The sequence below is a fragment of the Lasioglossum baleicum genome, chromosome 12 (assembly GCF_051020765.1).
Source record: "Lasioglossum baleicum chromosome 12, iyLasBale1, whole genome shotgun sequence".
NCBI lineage: Eukaryota > Metazoa > Arthropoda > Insecta > Hymenoptera > Halictidae > Lasioglossum > Lasioglossum baleicum.
In genome coordinates this window covers 2,429,169-2,455,657 of record NC_134940.1, presented here as the reverse complement: position 1 = coordinate 2,455,657, position 26,489 = coordinate 2,429,169, and the positions used below count along the sequence as shown (strand labels likewise).

At 42.3% G+C, this 26,489-nt stretch overlaps 1 protein-coding gene across 4 annotated transcripts; it reads left to right on the top strand.

Moving 5' to 3' along the window:
- Window positions 1-675: 675 nt before the first annotated feature.
- On the top strand, window positions 676-26,489 carry Stol (voltage-dependent calcium channel subunit stolid). 4 transcript variants are annotated; one of them, XM_076434974.1, is made up of 27 exons: window positions 676-944; window positions 1,985-2,593; window positions 3,824-3,905; window positions 4,002-4,112; window positions 4,211-4,430; window positions 4,512-4,643; window positions 4,878-5,480; window positions 6,385-6,521; window positions 6,601-6,681; window positions 6,886-6,966; window positions 7,070-7,144; window positions 7,284-7,298; window positions 7,402-7,509; window positions 7,630-7,701; window positions 7,844-7,985; window positions 8,222-8,443; window positions 9,278-9,371; window positions 11,150-11,182; window positions 12,076-12,180; window positions 12,319-12,431; window positions 12,539-12,675; window positions 13,739-13,908; window positions 14,000-14,205; window positions 14,316-14,661; window positions 15,356-20,219; window positions 20,361-20,537; window positions 21,489-26,489. In XM_076434974.1, exons 2-25 carry the CDS (start codon window positions 2,496-2,498, stop codon window positions 15,648-15,650), a joined length of 3,678 nt encoding a protein of 1,225 aa, XP_076291089.1. In that variant the 5' UTR covers window positions 676-944; window positions 1,985-2,495; the 3' UTR covers window positions 15,651-20,219; window positions 20,361-20,537; window positions 21,489-26,489. The 4 variants fall into 4 exon arrangements, with proteins under 4 accessions (XP_076291089.1, XP_076291088.1, XP_076291090.1 ...); XM_076434973.1 differs by lacking the exon at window positions 676-944 and having other exon boundaries at window positions 21,489-21,569; window positions 21,685-26,489; XM_076434976.1 differs by lacking the exons at window positions 676-944; window positions 1,985-2,593 and adding an exon at window positions 2,703-3,651.

The following is a 26,489-nucleotide window of genomic DNA, read 5'->3' as shown; positions in this document are numbered from 1 at the left end:
AACTCGTACGCAGTTGGTAGAGATCGTACGGGGAATTAGGAAGTGGTAATTGGGAAATAGGAATCGGTAGAAATTTTCGATGAAAAGCGGAAGTTTGTTGAAAAATTTCAAGAATCCGACAAGTTCCTTATGTCTATGGAATCTAGGAAAATTCAAGTTTATGCACACCAAGCTATAGATGCATGTTAAATCAATGATGTCGGGCTTGCGCCCCGTTACAGTTACCCCTATTATGTCGCGAGGTCGAGAGGATCTTGTTCCCGCTAGTCGAAACATTTCCCTTCGGCTGTCTCGTTCGTTCCTCTGTCGTAGGAAAAAGGGTTTATCTCGATGCTACTGTTCATCTTTGCCTTTGCCTATCGTTTCCTTTCGTTGTTCGCATCTCGAAATGTTGATCCGCTACCCTCCGGTTCTGGTGTTTACGCCGTCGATCTAAGCCACCCTCCTTCTACTTTCCCGTTGAGTCGTTTGTGGTGCGCGTTCCCGCTGCTCCCATCATTGCAGCAACTCCTACCATCGCATAACCGTTGCCTCTATGCTACCCGCTACCCTTTCCATCGTCATCGTCGACGCCGGCGCCACTACCACCACTATTACCACCACCGACTGCCACTGCCACCCCTGTCTCGCCGTCAGAGACCTACCAACACTACCAACACTAGTAGGTATTCGTCAACTCGCCGCGCCGCGTTCCCATCCGGTTGTCCTTTCGAGGGGTGGTCGCGAGTACGTACCACGTACTCACACTCACACCCGTAGAATAGCGCTACTCCTAAAACGGCCGAATCCACCGACGTAGACGTAGTAAGAGTAAAAGTTGCGCGCGCGCTCGCTCGTGCACCGACCAACCGACCGACCGACCGACCAACCAGCCAGCCAGCCAGCCAGCCAGCCACCGAGCCGAGCCAAGCCGAGCCACACTTGGCTCGAACGTAAAGCGACTGGTACACCATCTTTGAACAGTTTTCACGAGAAAGTACAAGCAAAACGGATCCGAGACTAGAATTATTATTCTACGCGGACAGTGGGAAATATTGAGTCGCAATTACAATCGATATCGCATTCGCGGTGACACGCGTGTTTCACGTGGAAGTATTTAAATTTTCCTATCGGTTCTATTCTTTTTTTTCCCTTCTACCGCCGTACGTGTTTCCCCTCTTTTGGTTCGCTCCCACTACCCCTTCGCTCTTTCTCCTTTCCTCTTCGGTTTCTCTCCTATCCCACCCTCGTCGTTCTTCATTCTTTCGGGTTCTCTGCGCGTTACGGTGTGAACATACTTGAGAAATCGCGCGACAAGGTGGTAAACGCTGGTGTAATCGTGAATTCGTAGAGGCAAAATTGAATTTCGCGAAATCCAACCATGTACCATGCTCGATTCCTTCGACAGACTGGACAGAATACGCTTGAAATATAAAATGATACGATAATACGGACAGAAGGCGTGTAACTCCGACCGGAACTCTAACTGTATTCGAGAAACTCTAATTCTAATTTTAATTCTAATAATAATAATAATCGTAACTGTAAAGGGCCATTTTATCAGATGGGGTGGTGGTGGTGGTGGTTGTGGTGTAACGTAAGGTCAATCTTTTTATTTGCCCCTTGATCATCGGTGGACGGTTCGGCGCATCGTCTTTTTCGGGGATTCGTCTCGATGCACGATCGTTTCGAGCAGACCGCGTAGACGCGTGCAAATCAGCCATGCAATATCGCGTTTGAGATGATCGAATCGTTGAAAGAGCTTCCGTCTTATCCCGAGAAACGTCCACGGAGGAAGACCGCGCGTTGGAGGTGAATTATTACGTGTCGCCGAGTTGACTCCCCTACCTATACGCTTCGCATCCCTTTCGTCGAGTTTCGTTGTACGACAACGGGGGGTTCGTCGTCGTCATCGTCGTTGCTGTTGTTATCTCGTCGTCGATCAGTGACAATCTTGTCGTAAGCATACGTATCCGAAATTCAGCAACGTTTCCGCAAATTCCAGAACACGGTGTCTCTCGAAAAATCTCGATACGTCTTCGGAAACGTTCGAAGCAAAGCAAAGCTATTTCACCACGGTACTTGTCCCGCTGATAACGACGTCCTCGTCGGAACCAGACGAAATAGTGGAAAGGCGAACAACGGATAGAAACGATGCGTGAAAACTTGGCACGCGAGAACGCGTAAAAGTGTACAACAACGAACGATAGCTGTGTGTTTTCCACGCGTACGTACATATAATACGGAGTAGTACGTGTATTCGGCGTGTATTAACCTATATTAACGAATAAACAAAGTTCCCCCCGAAAAAACAGCGAATTCACGCACGTAACGTTGATTCCCGTATTCCGGCCGATCGATCGGTACTACGAGGGAGCGCTAAGACTGATTCTTTTCCCCGAGAAATCGCCTCGTATCAACGAACGCGTTGTTTCCTCGTAAGAGATCGCCTCCCGTGATTTTCTCCTCCTCGTCTTTGGTTCGTGTGTTGGCTGCCGATCGATACAGTCGAAATAATGTTTTTACCCACCGACAAATTCTTTCGCTGCGGTGTGCTATTACTGTTATGGATCAGATCGAGCTACCAACAAGAAGAAGACATACCCCATATCGAGTGAGTACAAACGAATTGCTATTTTACATTCGATCACGGTTCATTAACCGCCTCTATATGCTTATACTCTACGCTCTGCATGCTATACGATATGTGTATACGGCACATGTATACACGCATATACGGCGTACAAGTACGGTGTACGCTGTACGATGAACGTTATGTTATACGATGTGCTGTACGACGCGATATACGTGTGTATATATGTATATATAATACATATAATGGTATGTATACGTTCATCGCAAGAATCGTGTCACTAAAGAGATGCAAGGAGGTTTCGATCTTTTCGTCGAAAGGGCGTGGATGGACTGGATCGTGCGATAAATTCGACGTCGACTTAGCACGCGATCGAATCGAGTCGAACGATCAAATAGAAAACGAACGATCGGGAACGACCCGCGTGAACGCTCGAGAGGATATTGAAATTTCGAAAATCGAAAGAAACAGCGGCGGTATTGCAGCTGCCCCGCGCGTACAAACGATCACCTTCCGAAATGCCAACCGATCGCAAACGTCATACGCGTACGATACATCTTGTTCTTTCCTTTCTTTCATAGCCATACGTATTTAGAGGTGGACGTGTGGGAGGGGCACCAAAGATCCGAAAGTGATCGTCGCGTCGCGTCTTCGCGATTTTTTGCGTCTCCGTGTGTGTGTGTGTTATCGTGACTACATTTGAAAGAAATGAAAGAACCTGCATATGAAACACAGTTTCGACTTGGGCCATTCGAAGAACGTTCGCAAGAATGGAAAGAACGCAGGCGCGTGCTCGAGTTACGCGTACGCGTACGTGTACAGTCGATTAACAAGGATCAGAGTTATCGGCGTACATGCGAACGCATCAATGATGCTCTTTTACACCTACGATTGCAGCTACAGCTCCGACTACAGCTACAGCCACACGAATGCGACACGACACGACACGATTTGTACAGATAAAAAAAGAAGCGATACCAGTTGACTTTGTCGCAATCATCGACGTTAGTTCGACCGGTATTAACCCTTTACCGGACCAATGTCGCGCGTTACTCCATATACGGGAACCATTCGTACAGGTAGCATATTAGTTGCGTATCGTTTACACGTGCCTCGATGAGCGCAAGCGACGCGTCGGTGAAAATTATACGTTTACACAGTTTGAGCCACGCTGGGAGCAGCTTGATCGTGGAAAGAAAGATATGTACTATCTTCGGCGATGTTCAAGAAATGCTTTGTTTTCGTTTTCAGAGTGAAAAACTGGGCATTGAAGTTTGGCGTAGATTTATGGGAATTTGGCAAACAGGTGACGAAAATGAGCGAGATACAGAGGGTAAGAAGAGGATAATCGGTTCGCCCCGATAACTTACTCGATTCAACGTTCGAATCGTTTCGTTTCTTTATTCGTCCGTTTCGCTTTTCCGATTAGAAATACCACGACATGGAGGCAGAGGTTGTGAAGAAGGATGGCGTGGTCCTGGTGCGAGAAATGGCAGCCGAAGTGAAGAATATGTTGGACTTTAAGATGAACGCTGTGATGGTAAGAAAACGCAGGAATATCCGACCAGGTCGTTCTCGATCTTCCGATTTCCTTCGAATCTAGCGTAGGTATAAACGAGAATCCATGTCCGATTACAGAGATTGGTGGAGAGCGCCGAACAGGCTGCCGTATCTGCTCCCAGGGATGGGAACGGATCGCCGAAATATTATTCTTCGCAGCGCGTCGATATGTATTCGGCGGATGGAAAACCATCGACGACCGGTCAGGACGGTTTTCTCCTCTCCAGTCGGCACTTTGATCATTTGCCTGTCAATGTTACGCTCTCCACGGTCTTGTTGCCTGTCGGAATTCAGGACGGTAATGCCGGTGATAGCATATTCGCAGCAAGCGATTTTAAATTAACCAACTCTATCTCCATATTTCTAATTTTTCATCTAGATCGCGAAGTAACCGCTGGCATCCAATGGAGCGAATACTTGGATTTGTTGTTCGTCAACAATTACGAAAGCGATCCATCGCTTTCCTGGCAATACTACGGCGCGACTTCAGGATTCCTACGACGTTTCCCCGGTACGTTTTGTTTCTTTCTGCTCTTATGGTCCAGTCAACGAAAAGTCCTAGGCGTAGAGACTTTTAGTATGTGTACCTCCTAACTAGTCCAAACAAAGTCCCAAAGTTAAAAATTCGTGTTCCTTCCATTTCCCTCTACACCTCCCTTATGAGCAATTATTGACTGGACTATTATGTTCTCTTGTTCATCCCCGTTGACGATCGATTCCGAAAATGTATCATCTGTTTGCACAGCAATTTCTTGGCCGCCGACGGTGGATCGAGCATTCGGTTCGAGGAGAAACGGGAATCGGCCCGTTCGAAATGTCTACGACTTTCGAATATCGAATTGGTTCGTCGGAGCTGCGAACAGTCCGAAAGATTTGGCGATTCTGGTCGACATCGAATGTTACGCGTCCGAAAGGATTAAACGGTTGACGATAAACACCGTGAAAACTATCCTCGACACGCTGGGTCCCAACGATTACGCGAATGTTTATCGTTACGGCGACTCCGCCGAAGAAATCGTTCAGTGTTTCAAGGACAGTTTGGTTCAAGCATCTCCGGAGAACGTGCAAGAACTGAAAGTAGCGGCGAGCACGCTGAAACACGAAGAAATGCCGACAAACATATCGGCTGCGCTCGGAACCGTCTTCGAGATTCTTCACAGATACAATAGAACGGGACAAGGAAGTCAATGTAACCAGGCTATTATGTTGATTACCGCGGACAACTCTGGATTACCTACGGACGTGATCAAACGATACAATTGGCCTCACATGCCTGTTCGTATCTTTACGTATCTCATAGGGGGTGACAAGAGTCCGGAACTGCACGATACCGCTTGCGCGAACAAAGGTACATCGTTCTATGCTCTATAACTATCACGCATCTGTAACTCTGTACACCTACTACTACTACTGCTACTACTACTACTACTACTACTACTACTACTACAATACTACCACTACTACTACTACCACAGTTATTACAATATTCATGTCACTGAAATTTCCAGAAGTCATTCCATGCCGAATCGATCACTTTTTGCAGGCACCATCGTCGATTTTGTTCTAAATGAAATATGTTGTAGTCCATGTGAAGTTAGGGGCGGTTTAAGTCATCATTTAAGTCATCGCTTTCGAATTTTTTTTAGAAATGGCATGCCTTCAAAGTTTTCAATTTTTTCCCATTTTTATCTCGGGACTGTTTGTCCGATTGAGCTACATTTTTTTTTGTTTTATTCGGAAAGAATTGAGCTATTACAAAATAATGTTTCAAGGGCGCATTTTAAAAGGGAAACTTCAAGGAATATAAACATATTTTTTTCAAAATTTAAATCACTCTGGCCCCTCATCGAAAAAAACGTAAAAAAAGAATTTGCTTAAATTTTTCGACATTATAAAGTTGATTTTCGAGGTTGAAAAAATTATTTAGTAGTAGCCCAATCTTTTCCGAATAAAACAAAAAAAAATGTAACTCAATCGGACAAACAGTTCCTGAGATAAAAATTCGTAAGCGAGGCCCGTTTTCGCCGAAATGGGCAACAATTGAAAACTTCGAAGGCATGCCATTTCTAAAAAAATTCGAAACTGGCAAAACGATGACTTAACCCCCAGCCCCCCTAATTTCATATGGACTACAACATATTTCATTTAGAACAAAATCGACGATGGTGCCTGCAGAAAGTGATCGATTTGGCATGGAATGACCCCCAGATGTTTTTCTCGCAGACGATCGTAACCGTAATTTCGTTTTACAGGATTTTACGCGAGAATCACCGAAACGGAGGAAATTAAGAGTAAAGTTTTCGAGTACGTAAAAGTTCTTGCTCGTCCTATGGTGCTCTACCAACATGATCATCCTATTCATTGGAGTCCGGTTTACGTCGGTGGAAAGGTATATGTATAGCGAATACACGCATGCATGACATTTTTCTATTGGTGTCTCATATCTGTTTTTGTCGGTTTTTTAACAGAGTGGTAGGTACGGCAAAGAAGATAACGGACAGCTGATGACCTCGGTCACTGCACCGATTTTAGATCGTCGAAATTACACGGTAATACCTTGCTGTGTTTACTTTTCCGGTTCATTTCGTCTCGTCTCGTTTATCGGAATTTCGTTCCCAATATCGAGACGATACGATCAAATGTACTTTTTGTAGGAACACATGCATCTAAAATTTGTTCTTTTTTCCTTTCTCTCTCTCTCTCTCTCTCTCTCTCTCTCTCTCTCTCTCTCGCTCTGTCTATCTCTCTCGCAGGTGAAGACGGCCAATCTGTTGGGTATCGTCGGGACCGATGTACCCGTGGAAGAGATTCAAAAGCTTGTTCCCCCTTATAAGGTATCCGGAATCATGCGACGATATTACGATGACACGATGTTACGATTAACATACGTAGTTTACCATCGAAACGAAAATATTTGATTTCTGTCGTGATTTACAGTTGGGCGTCAACGGATATTCTTTCATAGTCGACAATAATGGTAGGGTTTTATATCATCCGGACTTGCGGCCTTTGGTGAGTAAGTTGCGAGTACGCGAGTATTTCCAAGATAGAATCTCTTTCGAAGCGATCGCTGTTAGCTCGCTGTTAGCTCGCTGTTTCAACGTTCATTCACATGTGGTTTTTTCTAATGTATGTTTTCCGATCGACGCAGCCCACCAATATAGACGTAAGTAGAATAACAGAATATCGAATTGTAACTTGTTATCGTAAGAGAGAAACAAATATATCGGGACAACTATGGTTGTTGATATTTTCTTGTTTGTTCGCAGTACGAGGATACGTTGAAACCCACGTACGTTAGCGTGGATTTGTCGGAAGTCGAACTTGCGGAGTACGACGGTCCATCTCACCCATTGAACAATTCTCTTCTTCTCGACGTAAATTTCTATCCTTTAGATATTTTTATCGTATTTACGCGGTGGTGCATGGACAAGTCCATGCACAAAATACTTTGACGATGTATCCAATACGCTCGTTCCGTTTGTTTTTCTTTTCAGTTGCGGCACGACATGATCGACCAAAAGGAAGGGGAGACCGATTTCGCGATCAAAATTCATTACGACGATATGGTGAGGAAACTTTCTTCTTATGTAATTCGCACAAATGGTCAATTCGAGTAGACACCTGAGTATTTTTAACGCAAACACGTTTCCGTTTTTCTGTTTTCTGTTTTCGGTTTTCTGTTTTACTGTTGTCTATGCACGCGCACAGAGAAGGGTTACCATTAGACGTCACAATTACTTTTACAAGTCGATCGAAGGTACGCCGTTTTCGTTGGGACTAGCATTGCCCGACGGTTACGGCATGTTTGAACTATTGGCCGAACAGGAAATCAAGCATGCCATAATAAACGGTGAGTTTCTCGGATGTACGCGCGGATCAAAGTGGGATCGGTGTGGGGGTCGGTGTGTGGGATAATCTAATAGCCGTTTTAGGCCTAATCGAATCGAATCGGACTCCCACGGCCGTATCCATATACCCACACCAATGTCCATGCCCACGCGCTCGTACGACGCGACGCTACGAGCGACAAGGTCCCCCTTATCCCTACGGAAGAACAAAGCTCTAATACTACTTTCCCCGTTTCAGTGACTGATTACTTTAAGGGAACCAACTGGAAAGTTCATCCCGATTGGGTCTATTGCGAATATAATTCGGCCTCTGAGAAATGGTTCTCCACCTCGGAAGAGCGCGTTGTGTATTTTCTGTCGCGAGCGCAAAATCCGGGGTGGAAATGGATGTCCTTGAGACCAAGGAGTCCAAGCTCGCACCATAAGCAAGCGAGCAAGCCCGACAAAGATTCCTATTACTGTAAGTATCACAAAGAGAATTGGCTTTTCTTTTTATCAACGCCAATTTTTGTCGTTACCGCGTCATTCCATGCCAAATCGATCACTTTTTGCAGGCACCATCGTCGATTTTCTTCTAAATGAGATATGTTGTAATCCATGCGAAATTAGGAGGGGTTCAAGTCATCATTTTGCCGGTTTCGAATTTTTTTAGAAATTGCAGGCCTTCAAAGTTTTTGCCCATTTCGGCGAAAACGGGCCTCGCTTACGAATTTTTATCTCGGGAACTGTTTGTCCGATTGAGCGGCATTTTTTTTTGTTTTATTCGGAAAAGATCAGGCTATTACAAAATAATTTTTTCAACATCGAAAATCAACTTTATAATGTCGAAAAATATAAGCAAATTCTTTTTTTACGTTTTTTTTCGATGAGGGTCCAGGGTGATTTAAATTTTGAAAAAGTATGTTTATATTCCTTGAAGTTTCCCTTTTAAAATGCGCCCTTGAAAAATTATTTTGTAATAGCCCAATCCTTTCCGAATAAAACAAAAAAAAATGTAGCTCAATCGGACAAATAGTTCCTGAGATAAAAATTCGTAAGCGGGGCCCGTTTTCGCTGAAATGGGCAAAAATTGAAAACTTTGAATGCCTGTCATTTCTAAAAAAATTCGAAATCGGCAAAATGATGACCTAAACCCCCCCCCCTAATTACACATGGACTACAACATATTACATTTAGAACAAAATCGACGATGGTGCCTGCAAAAAGTGATCGATTTGGCATAGAATGACCCAATGTAACAATATAACAATAAGACAACGAGACTCGATCGCTGATCCCGCGTTTATTTGTTCAGGCGATAAGACATTAGTGCAGTCTCTGGTTTTGGATGCGTTGGTTACCGATGGCTTCGATAAAAGAGGTCCGATGCATAAAGAGGAAAATCAGAGGTAAGTCGGTCGAAGCGTGTGAAACGCGGATGCATGTCCGTCACCCGTCGACACCGATAGTGGAAATATGGACAATGCACTGCAATGCACAAGCACGCGGTTCTCTCACGCACCGAATTATCGAATAACGTATTCTATTGGATATCGTAAAACCGTTGTTGCCTCTACTTTTTCCCTCGCCGTTGTCTCGCATAGACGTGTCGCGAACACGCAGTTGATCGTCGAAAATCATCTTGAGGATTTCCACATTTTCCACAGAACAAGGGAATCAGGATACCCATATTGCATTACGATACACGGGTATATAGCTTACGGGCTACGGGTTACGGTTCAAACACGACAGCATCCAACGAAAACCCTCAAGCAAAAGGAATACAAGCAGCCAGAAAATCTCGGGATAACAAATTCGAATGGATCGAATATCGACATACATATCTCTTTTAGGGTCCAGAATCGTTCATATTTCATATACCAGTTTCCATTACAAAAAGAAACACTAAGGAGTTTGTAACCGATGAACCTCTAACGATACAAAATACAAAGTACAACATATAAAATGCAAAATACAGACTACAGAAAACAGAATGTCTGTCTCGGATTCTGTACGATATTTCGTTGCAGAGAGTCCTTTTCTTTTCTGCTAATTGTAAGTTAAAAACTAAACTAAACTAAACAAAGTTAAACTAAACTATTGGGTATGGGAATAAGAGTTTCCGCCCTTTTGGAGATGTCGTTGTACTTAAATACCGATCGCGTATTTGATGGAACGTAGTATGTACATGTTTTCGAAAGGTCTATGTCTAAGCTTCAAAACGCAGTCAGTGACAATTGTTTCGAGCGTGAACAGCAGTCAATTTTTCGCGTCGAAAATGTCGACTTTTGTTCCAAGTAAGCTGCATTTGCTACAAGTTGTGTTGCATTATTTTGGTATAAAGAAAGGTGCCGCGAAAACGCATCGTTTGCTCGAGGATATTCACGGGGGCGATGCTCCATCAAATACAAGTTGTGAAAAATGGTTTCGACGGTTTAAAAAATTCAAAGATACAGATTCGCGAGCATTACTTGATGAAAATCCACGTCAAACACTTGAAGAACTACAACTATTACGTTTGAAGCGAGCATTACAAGGAAAACGACCGGAATGGGACAACATGCACGATAAGCCGATTCTGTTACGTGACAACGCTAGGCCACAAGTCGCAAAACCCGTCAAGAAATACTTGGAAGGAGCGAACTGGAAAATTTTGCCCCACCCGCCATATTCGCCGGACATTGCTCCTTCAGATTTCCACTTGTTCCGGTCCATGCAGTCGGCCATATCTGGAGAGAGCAGTTCACTTCCTACGAAAGTATCCGAAATTTGCTCGATGAATGGCTTGCATCGAAACAACCAGATTTTTTTCTTTGAGGAATTCGTTTGTTACCTAAAGGGTGGAAGAAGGTTGTAGATGCCGATAGAGCATACTTTGAATGAATTTACTTTCCATTTGAATTTCTCAGCTTCTTTTCAACATAAAAGGGCGGAAACTTATCCCCATACCCAATAAACTAAACTAATCTAAACTAAACCGAACCTAAACTAAACGAATTCGTGTCGCACAAATAAAACAGGTATAGAAAAGACTGTGTAACAATGTTGAGATACACGTATGTACATCCTTGGATATTTTGGGTAACCGCGACACGTACTATGCGCAACGGCTAATCTTTTTCATTTACAATGTTATCTTTTATTGCATATTTTTATTACATTTTATATTGTGTGTCTCCATCGCTAGCCCTATTGCCATACTGATGGCTCTACTGCACAGGTAATCCATTATGCACAATTATTCGTATAAGCGCACTCGTCGATATTTTGCACGGTGATTATATTCACATGCAGTATACACGTACATACTATATGTATACATAGTATGCATACATATTTTGTATCACAAAACTATCACCAGATATTCCTTGACGAAATTTTCAGTTTCCCCATTCCTTCTTCCCATTCCCAAACCCTTTCGACAACTGTATTGTCTTTGTATCCTTACCTTTATCCTTATCATTGCCTGTTCCTGTACCCCTTTACGTTTTTATCCGAACTATAACGTGTTCTCTGATCCTCTGTTCCTTGTTCGCTGTCGAAACGACGTTTCACGATCTATAGCACAAGTACGCACGAAACGTTATTCAACGTCGTTATAAATAGACCAACGAAAAGTATTGAAACTAAAACAGACTCGCGACATTATAGAATTTCGTTTTTACTATCTTTTAAACAGGATGGTCGCGTGTCATCAAGAAAAAAAATCAAGACGCAATAACTCCGCATAGCGCATAGTTTCTCCGACCATGCATCAGAATTATTCGATTTTACACGCAATCCAAAATCCAGGCGCGTGTATTTACGTACTAGTATTTCCATAGATATACTTATGTATGTGTTCGTGGCAGCGACGGCAGCATCGACGTAAATATCTACATATATTTTTTGATAACGATGAACGATGCGAGATCAATGTTCTCTGTGTTCTCTATACTCTATAGATAGATAGTCCTCTCTCTATACGATATGTAAGAATGTTCCGATATATATGTATATGTACTAATTAATCGTGAATCAACCGGACAAATTTCGCGTCCCTTCCATTTTTGTTCGGTTAACGTTTGAAAGGTGTGTCACATGGTGATTACTAATCGATTCGATAATTTACAGTCAAGGAAAAGGCAGATTCGGCGTGACGCGGAGTTTCATCGCAACCAGAAGCGGCCTATTTCGTTGGCACGAGCATCAACAAAGCAAGCAATCTACCGAAGAACCGTAATTATCTAATTATTCTCGAGCACGATCAATATGCTCTGTTCATCTTTGTTTTCCTCATCTTCTCTCTTTTGTTCGAAAAGAATTTCGATCGAAGCACACGTTCATTTTCACCGTTCGATCGTTTCATTTGTTTAGACCGTTCGCCGAGAAATATGCGAGAGCTATGGACTCCTCTTGGTACAAACGCGCCGTCGATCAGCATTCGATAGAACCGGAAAGTTTTGTCTTCAGCGTGCCGTTTGATGCCGGTAAGTACGCCGATTGATTCCGATTTCATATCGCAACACTGATCGAGAAGAAAGTACAGAGACCGAGCTGTCAACAATTGACGCAACGATCTTTGCATTGTTCTCAGCTGACAGCCCCAATCCTTTGGTTACTGCTACGCACGCGATATTTATGGGAAAAGGACACAAAGCACCCGCCGCCGTCGTAGGTCTCCAATTTCAGCATTCGTCGTTGGCATCTCATTTCGTCAACATCACCTCTTCGGTATCGTATAAATTTTTATACAATAACTGACAATGAGTTCTCTTCGGAAAATGCAACCCCTGGCAGAATGTTTCCGATCGGAGACATTGATACGGATTTTCGAGAAAACATTCACAATTTAGAAGTATAAAATATTACTTTATGGAGTTAAAACTGATGGGGAATGAAAAGGGGCTAATTGAAGAATGAAGAACAACAAATAACATAAGCTTCCATTTATTATAACGAAGAAACGAGAAAATGAACAAAATGTTACTGAGAAACTTGATTTTGGAAAAAAACCATATTTTTCAACTTTAAACAAATATTGTGATGTTATTATAAAAGATATTGGATTGTTCTTTGCAGCAAAAGATTCTGTAGACTTTCCCGAATACAGTGATATCCGATATTAATACATTATGAATGTTTAAACATGTCCAAACAATCGTTAAAGATGGAGAGACACCACTTTTGCCTCAATTGTTGAGGATATTTTTCAGTTTATCTGAAAAAATAAGGGTCCGGCGTAAAATCTAACTGTATCACGCGATAGAGCAGACTTTTATCTTGAGAAACCACTCTTAAAAGTTTGCAACGTCGATGTTTTTTCGAACCAAACAGCAAAATATCTTCGCCCGACACGAGTTGCCGCCAGTGGCGCTCGCCATTAGTACGGCCGTTCGCCGCGCCGCGAAGATATTTTGCTTTTTGGTTCGAAAAAACGTATCCAACAGTAATTGTTGAACAAATTTGTTGATGGGCAGTGGTAATCGAATCGGAAACTTCTTTCCGTGTAACATTTTGTTTATTTTCTCGTTTCTTTGTTATAATAAATGGAAGCTTATGTTATTTTGTTGTTTTTCATTCTTAAATTAGCCCCTTTTCATTTCCCATCAGTTTTAAATCGATAAAGTAATATTTTATACTTCTAAATTGTGAATGTTTCCTGTAAAATCCGTATCAATGTCTCCGATCGGAAACATTCTGCCAGGGATTGTAGTAAAGACAGAGAGAGAGGGGGGCGGGGGGAGAGGAAGGCGTGCAATTAGGATTACCTTGTTGGGTTTCTTTTGTTTTTCAGTGTAGCGGTCCGAATTGTAAAAAAACTTGCGCTTCTGAAAAACTGGACTGTTACATCTTAGACAATAATGGATTCATCATAATCAGCGAACGACACGAACACACCGGGAAATTTTTTGGTGAAATCGATGGCACTATAATGGATTCTCTGGTTCAAGACAGAATTTACAGGTAAATTAGGAAAGAAGCAGCATGGAAATATTTAGCATAATCTCGAGACGGGGAGATATGCGGAGATGGTAACGGTGCGATCGCATTTCAGGAAAGTAACGGTGACCGACTATCAGGGAAAATGCAGTCCGCAAGAGTCACACCAATCGGCAGCAGCGAAAACTTTTCCCGAATCCGTCGCAACAACGGTCGCTGTATTCGGTCACTTGCTCTGGAATTTGGCGTTCGGTTTTAACGCGCAAAACTTGTGGCAGATCGCTTTCGCACTTGCCGGTGAATCGGTGCGGCACTTTGACGGTGAGAGCTTACTCTACTCTACCACAATATCTTCTCGCGTAAAGTATCGTCGTTCGCTAACTACAGACCACGCTAACATGGTTCGACGAACCGTTGCTCGTTATCCCTAGATGACGTGATTTTCACGGACACGGCCGAGAAAGCGCAAGAACTCGCTTCGCTGGCGGACGCCGATGGAGACGGCGATGCCGACACCGACGAGGACGCGGATTCGACTGGCGAACCGTTCGGCGACGACAACCAACCGTTTCCCAGGCTTCCTTCGGTCGCTGCCGCTTCTCCTGCCTCCCCGAGCACGACGAGAGCCACGTCTGCATACTATCCGCAAAGAAAGCTGAGAACTTGTGAGAAAAAGACCGATCTCTACATTTTGCAGCCCGAAAGACTCAACACCAGCGGACAGAGCGATCCATTGAAAGGAAAATTGACAAACTGTCACGAGTCCGGCTGCGAAAGGTATCCACGTTACGTACATACGAGGGTAGTCCCAGAAGTACCCGACCTAACAAAGAAAACACAGAAAATTTGGGAAAAAATAACTTTATTTCTCAACGTAGTCTCCTTTTAGCTCGATACACTTTTCCCAGCGATGTTCAATAGCTTCGATACCCTGTTTATAGCGAGATGCGTCGAGCTCCTCGAAATAGCCATCAACCGCAGACTCCACCTCCCCATTGTTGGCAAATCTTTTCCCACCGAGGCATTTTTTCAAGTTTGGAAAGAGAAAATAGTCTGAGGGGGCTAAATTTGGTGAATAGGGTGCGCGAGGAAGCAACTCGAACTTTAACTCATTGATTTTGGCCACCGCGATACCGGACCTGTGAACTGGTGCATTGTCCTGATGGAACGACACTTTCTTTCTCGCTAAATGCTATCGGTGGCTGTCAAACAAATACTAAACAACGTAGCGTCTTCAGACTTCAAACTTAAGCTTTATAAAGATTGTACTTTTGGCTATATGTAGTATGTTTCCAAATAACAACCGCCAGCTATACATCAAGGTCGGCTACTTCTGCGACTATCTTCGTACGCGACTCGACTCGGGTCGGCACGAAGGGAGTGGAAGACGGGGAAAATGAAGAACATTCAACCGTCCGAGTCGACATGGTATGCAGCATGAATATTAATAAACGTCCGCGCGTGATTTCAGGCCATTCAGCGTGCAGAAAATTCGACATACCAATCTGATTTTACTGGTGGTGGACACTTTGTGCCCGTGCGGCAGCAAACAACTCAGCATCGAACCTATAGAGGCGATCACAGAGTCCGGAGCTTGTAGCGCGAGAAGGGAACGCTTGTACCGCCGGAGGCCACCAAAGTGCATAAACTATCACCCGGAAGAAATGGAGATCAAAGTTTGCGGCGGCGTCGCTCGTCTTTGGAATTCCCCGTTCGTGATATTTCTCGCGATCGCGTCTGTCGTTTTCACGTCCAGGTTGGCGTGACTTTATTCGGATTCAAATTGTACACACATTCGCAAATTATCTTTTTGAAATGAATTTAGCGTTGTCGTTTCTATGAAACAGTTATAAAAAAAATGGTATACTAGTTGATTCGTTTAATACCTGTAATTGACAAATACGAACCTACGATTGATCGCGTGTGATTCGACGAGTGCGTGCATTCGCGTGCGAACTTGTACGAGATTACGAGAGAGAGAGCTAGCTGCTAGTTACCTACCGAATACAGATGTCTCGACTAATGCGGCCTGGAAACAATATTTATCTCTATCTCGTCGATGTACGCACGAGGAAAGCTCGCTCTCGCTCTCGCGTAGCTGAAACTGCGTGCATGACAGTGTGATTTCTGATTGTGTCACCGCGTGAATCACACGCAGAGAGAGAGGGAGAGAGAGAGAGAGAGAGAGAGAGAGAGAGAGAGAGAGAGAGAGAGAGAGAGAGAGAGAGAGAGAGAGAGAGAGACGACGAAAGAGAAAGGGTGAAAGCGCGAGGGTAAGCGAACGAGTGAGTGAGCGGGTTACGTGAGTACGAATGGACGTGAGCTTGCGTGCGTGCTTGTATATGCGAGAGAGAGAGGGGGGGGGGGGGAGAGAGAGAGAGAGAGAGAGAGAAATGTTTGCGGCATAATATATGTACATATATGCGCGCGCGCGTGTGCAATCATTCGTGTACAAGATTACACGCAGATTTCGATAGAACCATACACAGTCGTTGAAACATCGAGCACGCGAACGGTTGTACACAGGCGTGTACATAAAAAATGCATAATATTAATGTTGATCTATAGTTACGTATTGATACATTTTGTTGCGCGAAAGTTGTGAATATTTCTTAATCGTATTACACAACTATACACACGAACATGAACACGCATACGCTCTCCCGTGTATTCAATAACAGTACACGTGGGGACAAACATTCATTAAACACACACACAGAGTCGAATCCGATTCCTAATTATTAACGTATAGTAAAGATGCATCAACCGATGAGATTGCAATACCCCTTGGAAGGTGAAAACGTGGTGTTTGTTACGCGAAACTTGATCGTCCACGTCCGAAACAATTTATCTTGATGGATGCGCACACTGTTCGTCAAAGACGACCATTGGAAGGTGCACAACAACGTATCCCGTTATAAAATAAATGCGACACTCTCGGATGTTCCGATTTCACGGATCACGATAAAGCTTGTAAAGCAGTGTAACAAGTTCACAATAATTTCACTTTTTTCAACTCGTGGAATGGATAAAATGAATATTTTTCGTCTTCGTTGTTCCAAATTTCTACTCGTCTATCGCGTAGCCTAAGCCATGGGCAGAAGTTGCTCGATCGGAGACATTCTCAAGGAATACCCGTGGAATATCCGTTTTGCGGGCCGCGCGTCTCGCTCCCCTTGGCGGCCATGGTTGCTTCGAGCACTACGGCCACCATGGCGAGCGAGACACGCGGGCGTATTCCTTAAGAATGCCTCCGATCGAGCAACTTCTGACCTAGGTTTCGTTTCCAGAAAATAGAGGACTGTCGAATTCGCTTCTCGAATTGCGGTCGTGGAGAACCAAGATCCTTTGTTCTGGCAATGTTTCTCGAATATTTCGAGTCGATTACAAACGTTTCAGCTTAATTTCGCTTCAGATTCATCTACGCGACAAACGTCGATCCTATCTTCACCTTACGCACAATTTACAGATTGGTCATTGTTATCGGATTCGAGTACAATTCGAATTGATTGCCGACAACGTTGCATGAACACAGAAGAAAATGCATACGTCGCGGTCGATACGGCTTGCAGTTGTAAACGACTTACTTACATAAAGTATCATAAAAAAGAAAAAGAAAGAGAACAAATTGATTGTGATGTCGCACGAAGCTATATCGAGAAAAATGTAACGTAACAACCATTTTTAAAGAAAGACGAGTACTTCTAGCGTGATACCACCTATTACTAATGAAATGAAATCGAATGAAATGAAGCGAAATGTAGCGAAATATGAATTTTATTGTTGACAAAGAGATTATGCGGTGGACACTGTGCGCGTGTTCGACGCGAACAATAGACGGCAATGGACAGTATAATTGTACGAAAGAGGAGAACGTAGCGAGCACAATTGGAATTTTTGCAATTTCGAGTTTAAGATTTGAAGTTTAAAAGTTCGTGGTTACAGTTGCGCGTTATCTTTATCATATGCGGATGAATCGCAAAACATTGCGGCAAACTGTCGGATCAATTTCAAACGCCGTGTAGCCTAAGCAAAGATGCTATATCGCGAAACATTCAGATCGAATCAAATCTCGAACCGGAGGCTATAATATTCTATTACTATGCGTCTCGTCGTTTGTTTACCTAATACAATAATTAGCATATCGTTTATCAATTTACGATGAGAAATGAAACGCTTCGTTCGCCGAGGATATCGGTGTGCAAATTACGCGTCGAAGTTATCGAAGCGAAATATCAACTCGACGAAAAATAAGATTTACGAATGTTTTAGGTAAGAGAATGTCTTTGAAGAAGAGCACCTCTAGGTGCTGCCATGTCTTCCAATATTTGTATATTGATAATAAAGTCTATTGTAATGGTAAAACGCGCAGCCAGTATGCGTAGACGCGGATGCGAATGCGAATCTGTATGCGTAATTGCGTATACGCATGCGGTTGTGACCGCATACATACCAGTATAAGTGCACATGTGGACCGAGACCGAGCAAGTTCTTAGGCATGTGTACGCTTGTACGAATTCGTTTAGGTTATTAAACACTTAAAAATAATGTAACTGAAAATATGGCATAATATTATATAATAAAATCTAAACGCAAGAGTACGATACCACTGTTATATTGGTATTCGTTTCCTTGTTACACTTGATGGCATCTACCCCAAGGGCAAACCATAACTTTCTAATAGAACCCTCCTCCTACTCGTGCAATTCCTGACAAAGAGAAACGTCGGACGAAATTGAAATAATGAGTTTATTGATCGTAAAATCGATTTTTCTCGAAGATGATCGAAACTATTTATTTTTATCAAACGAAATATTAGTCGATATGTTAGCTATAAAATATATAAGATATAAAATATGTAAGTATACTTGTCATATAAATAAAAAAAAATATTAAAATGTTTTAAAGTACGCCTGGGCGACGCTGGCTCGCGGGACAGATGTGTGGCTGCTTCACTTCTTCTCTTACGGAGAAGATAGGATCAGATAGGATTGATAGGAAGTATGATTGGGATCAGTGAGTGCCCAGACGGGACACCTTTTTTTCTCGAGGAAATGTGGCCATGCAGAGAATGTTAAGAAATTGATATAATATCCATGGAGCCTACTACATGTTTGGTTCTTTGACTTTTACGCTTCTAAGTCGTCCATTTGGACCACTGTGCGTCCAGTGCAGTGTTCCGATATGGTGCATCTTTTATTAGGATATATCTATTTATATTTGGATGATCAGAGGTAGCAGAGCCCTAAGGCAGTTATATTGGCGGGAATGTACCGAAATAATCTTACCAGACAAAAAGACTCCAGGACGTGTCCTACGATATATACAAATATATACAAATACACTTGTTATACATTCATTTTTCAGAATTGAATCATATAAATTTTTTAAAATTCTGCTGCCATTTTATCGAGAAGCTTCCGTTACTGCGGCTGAAATCGCCGCGCATGCGCGAGAAAATTTGTGCATAATCGAAGCACTATGTTCCCAATTTCCGTTCCGATTAGATTGAACCCACCGTTTTTCGCGCATGCGCGGCAATTTCAGACTTAGTAACGTAACCATTTCGATGAAATCGGGTAGCTTCAGCACTCCGCAGACTTTTAAAAAAAAGACTTTTAAAAGTATTAACAATACTTACCTCGTTCCGCGTCACGTCTCTCGTCCATCAGTCGTCCCGCCAACACCCGCCAATAACACCGCTACATTCCCGCCAATATGGCCGCTCTGCTGCGTCATTGTATGTAGATGAGAGGCCGCGCATGCGCGAAAAACAGTAGGTTCAACCGGAACCAGTGATGCTGGAAATGCGCAACATTTCACGCGCATGCGCGGCGAATAGCCTCAGTATAATAAGATTCTCGATGATTTTCGATGAAATGGAGTACCTTGAGCACCCCGCAGAATTTTAAAAAATTTATATGATTTGATTCTAAAAAATGAATGTATAACAAGTGTATTTGTATAGATTTTGTAACTCGTAGTACACGTCCTGGAGTCTGTTTGTCGCGCATGCGTGTGAAATGTTGCGCATTTCTGGCATCACCGACCGGAACACTGTTCCTAAACCGTTACAAACCTATTGTATTTACACTATAGCGTCTGTAGCATGTGGTCTGTTCCGCCAGAACTCAGAATTCACAACCATTTTGTGCTCGGTATACGTGCGGTAAAGTTAAATAGTAAATCGTTGTTGCTTTGTGTTTCCTGCGAGTTGATACGCATTAATTTATAAAAATGCCAGTGTGTATTGTGAAAGGATGCACAAATAGATCATCGGTGAATAGTCGCCAACAAGAAAAATTAGAGAGAACAATGAAAATTACTTTACACGCGTAAGTAACAGTAAAATACAGTGGAACTTGAAACTTTTATTGCACGTCTCATTAATATAATATTAATATACGTACAAAAGGAATTTCACGTACTAATTTTAATTTATGGAAAAGCAATGTATTTGTATAATTCATTTTCAGATTTCCCAAATGTCCTACGAAACGCCATTTGTGGTTAAACAGTCTGGGACTCGAGAATTCAGTTGTATTTAGCAAAATATCCGGCTGTATGTTCGATTCATTTTAGACACGAAGATTTGGATAGAACATAGAACATCTTTAGTGTGCGTAAGATTGAAGGAGAATGCAATACCACACGTATGTAATATTTTATCAGCTCTTTACATTATACCATGCATTTTTCGAGTGGAATTTCAGATTTTTCTCAAATTCAAATATGTTGATTTTTTGCGTCAAATAACAGCATTGTTAGTAGATACTTTAATGTTTCCGCTACAACTTCTCAAACTCTCATTTTCATTGGCTTGGTCGTTCATAGGTCACTAAAGTCTACAGCATATTTAAGGGTGCGCCGGAGCGGAAACAGTAACATTAACAGCGTCAATCGAGGTGCACTACGAAGACAGAGAAGCAGATATGTTTCTCGCAGGAAAGACACTGACGGAGAATATGAAACAGCTTGATTTTTCGATCACGCGGGTGGGCTGCATTTAGCGAAGAAGCAATATTTTTTATGCTCTTTGTGTTGAAATATTCTCTGCATTATTGCGGGGTCCCATACAAAGCCCTTTTTTGCAATTTGACTCTTGGGACTTTATAAACAATACAAGTGTATGTTTTTATACAAGAAATTTTTTTCTCTACACTTTTTCCAAATGCTCTTTGTGATTAAATTCTCTCTGTACTATTGCGGGTTAGCGTACAGAGCCCTTTTTTGGAAAAAGTATACAGAAAAAAATTTCTTCTATAAAAACGTACATTTTTGTTGTTTATAAAGTCCCAAGAGCCAAATTGCAAAAAAGGGCTTTGTACGGGACCCTGCAATAATGCAGAGAATATTTCAACACAAAGAGCATAAAAAAATATTGCTCCTTCGCTAAATGCAGTTTGTTTCATATTCTCTGTCAGTGTCTTTCCTGCGAGAAACATATCTGCTTCTCTGTCCCCGATTGGCGAGTGGAAATAGTGATATTTTTCCTCCGGCGCACCCTTAAATGTGAACAAAATCCGAAATTTTACTCGAAAAAGTGTCCGTTATCGCGTGGAATGACCCATAAGTGATATTAATAAGTGTATTTATGTTTATAGGTAAAATTACCAGAAATCAAGGAAGGAAATAGTTAGAAGTGAAGCAAGTCCATTCTTTGTCAGGTATTTCGGATTTCGATGGTGAGTTGTTTGCTTCATTAATATTCACCTCGAGCATACTGCTATATTTGATTTGAAATTTGGCTTAAGGCCGGATCTCCTTTGCGCGTCTAAACGCAGCGTTTTATTATTCCAGCGCCATTTATAGTCATATTTCATCAGAACTAAAATGATCTTGAAAATTAAATTGCCACCTCGTACCTTTGTCGCTCGAGCTGCCATATTGGAAAAATGGCGCCTAATAGCAGTTTTTTGACAATATCTCCTTTCCGACTCATTTTACGATAAAAACATCTATATACAAAATTAAACTAGAGAAAATTTTCTACAATTTTGTAGTAACAATTTTTATTATAGTTTTGGCGTACGAGCGCCGCAAAGTGTACTTCAACATGCGTTTTTGCTAAAAAAACTCATTTCCACATCACCTTGAGAGAAAAAAAGAAAGAAAAAAAAGAATTCATTTTCCTATAATTAATTAATTTATCTATTTAAATCCCAAAAAAGTTCAAATCGTGTAGTACGCTACTGTATGTTTGATCGCGTAGATAGAGCTGTCAAAAGAATAAGAAGATCTACATCTTCGCCGACAACTATTACGGAATCGAATGCTGATGAAACACTTATCGCGGTATTGATTATATTAGAGTATTCGCATCTTCCGTGGCTTGTTTGACCACGAAATTCTCAGCTTCAAATTTTGTCTTCAACATTCTAAAGTCTGTCCCAGGTTAGAAGGGACCTGTTTCCCACTCCACTACCTACTCCCCACTGTCTCGACGCGAGTATTCATATACGCGGTGTACCGGAATGAAACGGGTTAGCATGAAATTATTCGGAATGGGAAATCGGACTATTTGCATGCGTAATAAATAATATATTTAATTTATTTGTATATATCTTCATATATTTTATTCAATTTTATATATAATTTGTACATTTTTTGTAGATATGTGATAATATATTGTAAATACAATATATTATCACATATCTACAAAAAAATGTACAAATGACAAAAATCATCTTCTTTGTGTGTAAATCGTAATTTGTGTACGTAAATGTACAAAATACGATTTACACACAAAGAAGATGATTTAAAACTATTCACAAACTGTAACTTAAAACTATTTACAAACTATAAACAAACTTAAAACTATTTACATGCAACTATTTAAAACTATTTGCATACAACTATTTACAAACTTAAAACTATTTACATACAACTATTTAAAACTATTTGCATACAACTATTTACAAACTTAAAACTATTATTTACAAATAAGCTACACGTCGATGTCCGAGTCATCAGACGTGGCTTCCCACTCGCCCTGTTCGTCCAGGACGGAATCAACCGCCCTGTCGATCGTGTAGAATTTATCTTCCTCCTTTATTGTGTGCCGAATAAAATTCTGCCAATTTTCGGCGGACACATTTTCCACGGCTTGAACTACAAGTTGACGGACATCTGCCAACTTATAGGTTGTGTTTCTTTTTCTAATAAAATCTTTGATTTTTGCTCACGCGAGCTCAATCGGGTTAAGCTCGCAGTGGTAAGGGGGAATGCGTAAAACAATATGCCCGTGCTCTTTGGCATATTCGTCAACGACGTAATTTTTCGTCGCTGGCTTATATTTTTTAGCAATATCTAATAATTTTGCTTTTACAAATTGATTGGGTTCCATTGTTTCCCCCTTACCATGCAGCCACTCGATGATTGCTTCTTTCCTCCACGATAGGGTCGGATATTTATCTTTTTGTACGCTTTGGTACGGAGCGTTATCCATGAGGATAACCGACCCTTCGCGCAGCGTGGGCAAAAATTTCTTAAACCATTCTAAAAATGTGTCCCCGTTCATTTCCGAATGGTAGTCCCCAGAATTTTTTTGGGCATCAAAATAAAGGAGGGCCCCAGGTAGAAACCCGTCTTCTGACCCGACGTGCGCTATGATCAACCTTTTCCCCTTTCCGGCGGAAGCAGGTATGCCGGTGGAGAGCTGCCTTTCTTCCGCATTCCTCGGGCAGGTAACAGTTGTATCCACCCATAATTTACGGACGCAATCCCCAGCATTATACCATGTCTCGTCCAAGTAGTATATGGGGCGTCCTTCCGCACGGTATTTTCGAATGTAGTCGATGTAGCTAGTAAAGAATAAATTTTTGTAAGTTACAGTTTAAATTAAAAAATAAAATCGTGACACTATATAGCACGATTTGTTTTTATAAAAAACATTTTCGTATGTACATTGTTACTTATTCTTGCCGCCAGGTAACAATATACTCCTTATCGATGAGAGCGCTGTTTCTCTTGCGTTTTATGAAACGGAATTCCATTCGTTTCCGTAGCCGGTGTAGACCTGACCTGCTGTACGATGGAAGTTCATCGTCGGCGTTAATGGCCGCTAACAGTTTATTTAAGTTTGGCACTTCCCGCCGGATCCAAAATTCGTGCACCTTTTTCCGGATTTCCAATATCTCCTCGTCCAACGTCTTTTCAAAAACGTCTAGCCGATGCCTTTTTTTATTTGGCGACGTCACGGCGCCTGTATATAGATATTCCGATATTGTCTTCTTTATTGTGTTCTTCCCAACTCCCGTATGGTCCGACAGGGACTTTATTAGTTCCCCATACTTGATGTTGGGTCTGTCCTCTTTAATCTTTTTGTACAGATTAATTAAGACCTCCTTTTGTCCAGATAAAACGTACTAAAACCAGAAAAAAGATTTGAAATAAAGATTTTTAATTGATTAAAGAACAGCTATTTAAAAAAAGAAAATCGTTACCCTCAGCAAAGAAGTTTCACTTCAAAAATGTTTCGCATTTTACGAAATGGGCGCTTTCGCAGCTTTGAAATTCGAAATCTTCGACCTTCGAAGCAAAGTAACAGCTCTAATATGTAATCGAAATGCATTATTAATATGTATAATGCGAGCTTACTTTTCCTTTTCGATTCCTCTTGCGTGGAGAAGTAGCGGAAGATGGTCCCGGTTCCATTTTTTATTAAAAACACTATCTGAACAAAAGATACAGAAACTGTGGAAGCGTGCGTAATACAATGCAGTACACCCGGTAGAACGCGAATGAGGCAGTTTGCAGCGCTGCGGCGCGTGGCGTCGCTTCAGTGCCACTGCGCGCATGCGTTGTGCATTGGGAGTACTACCAATCAGGGCGAACCTGCGCAGCGAACGACGTAAACTGGTTGTTACCCAGGTCCCTTCTTACCTGGGACAGACTTTATGTCTAGCTAGAATATTACGTTCATCTACTGTTAAGTTTCGATTCATAAAGAGGTTTACTCTATCGGCAAAGGCATGTAAAGCCGCCTGATTAGCCACGTACTCTTTGGGAAATGAGCGAGCCAACATCTTGTTTGATTCAATTTCATTTCTCCTCCAAATCTTTCGCATATGTCGTCCTACTAATGAATATCTGAGAAGCATATTATCTGCTTCCCGTGACAGGCCGTCAGGGATTACTAAACCTTTAACATTTTCCGAAAATCCCCTCCTTCATATAAATGATATATTTCCGGAGCGGAGTTGTCGTCGAATTGAGTTCTACGTTCAAGGACATCGTCGGGATTGAAAGTTGGTCTTAAAAAGTACATCGAATCATCGCCGCTTTCCGAATAATCGTGAAATGCCCTACGAGGAAAACGAGTGGGAGATACCTTCGCAACGATTTCTAAGATAACTATAACTAAGATAACCGGACGGACGCACAAGAGACGCAACGAAACGCCCGTACGATAAATAATAAATAATAATCGATAGATGGGAACAACACCCCACAGACCGCCTCCCACCCACACAACTACAAATATATCCCCGAATAGCATCACAACCCGAGGAATAAGTGGTATATCTGACTAGGTACCGGTGACCCCCGGCGGGGCCAGATGAGGAGGGCACCATATATGATAGTAACCAAATCCCGGGCAAGTTTGTAGTACGATAAGGCAGGAACACGATCCCCGCCTACCAAATCAACATAACCATTACGTGCTCGGTTATATTGATATGTACCTAGAAAGAAGATATAGAGTAAATTAACAACAATACATCATATACATATACATACACAATCACATAATATTAATCTCAATGTAGGGAAAATAGAAAAAGAGACTTAAACTCACCAGCAAACAATACCACGAGATCAAACTCAGTCAACCGGGGGAAATCGGCCAGACACTCCTCATTGTAGGACGCGTACTCCCTTTCTTCTCGTAGCTTGGATCGTAGGGCGTCCAGCAATGGGTTTTTCCGGACAAACCGCATGATCATCCGATGTTCCACGGGAGCGGAGGTTGTTGGATCGACGGTGAATCGGGCACCAAATTCATTTAATATATCAGCTGCTATCCTGCACAAAATCCGCAGATATGGCAGTAGCCGGTTGTCGAGACGATGGTACAACAATTTGAAATGTTGTCCGATTGCTCCATGAACAGCCTCCACGACCCACCGAACCCTTGAGATGCACCGTGACAGGTTGGCCTCCCACGTGGTAAGCTGGGCCCTTCGATCCCGGCACGCAGGTATCAGCACGATATACATAATATCCTTTTCATACCTACCGAAATCAGTATGTACTGATGATCACTTGTATCAACTGACACACAACACTACTGTACGAGGAACGTGCGGTTGCTGCTTCGATCACAGCCAAATTTTCTCGCGCATGCGCGAGAACAAGTGTATTTGTATATAGTTTGTAACTCGTAGGACATTGCCGGTCGTTACGCCAACCGTCGAGCTCCGTTCGTTTGCTCTTTTTCAAGCGTGTTTGGAATCGCGTAGCGGTCGCGCGTAACCGTAGCGCAAGGCTACGGTGTTTTTGTCAGCGCCCATCACCACCGGCAAATCTCCACGATTCGAATCTCGAACCGTCCGAATTGTGCGGCACACGGTGGGTACAAATGACTTACCTCGCTTCAAAAA

Excerpts from the sequence above, each read along its gene's own strand:
- Stol (XM_076434974.1), top strand. The coding sequence starts at position 2,496 with ATGTTTTTACCCACCGACAAATTCTTTCGCTGCGGTGTGCTATTACTG. Across the intron at positions 3,906-4,001 it reads AAATGAGCGAGATACAGAGG|AAATACCACGACATGGAGGC; the intron begins GTAAGAAGAGGA and ends TTTTCCGATTAG. Across the intron at positions 13,909-13,999 it reads GTTCAAGACAGAATTTACAG|GAAAGTAACGGTGACCGACT; the intron begins GTAAATTAGGAA and ends ATCGCATTTCAG.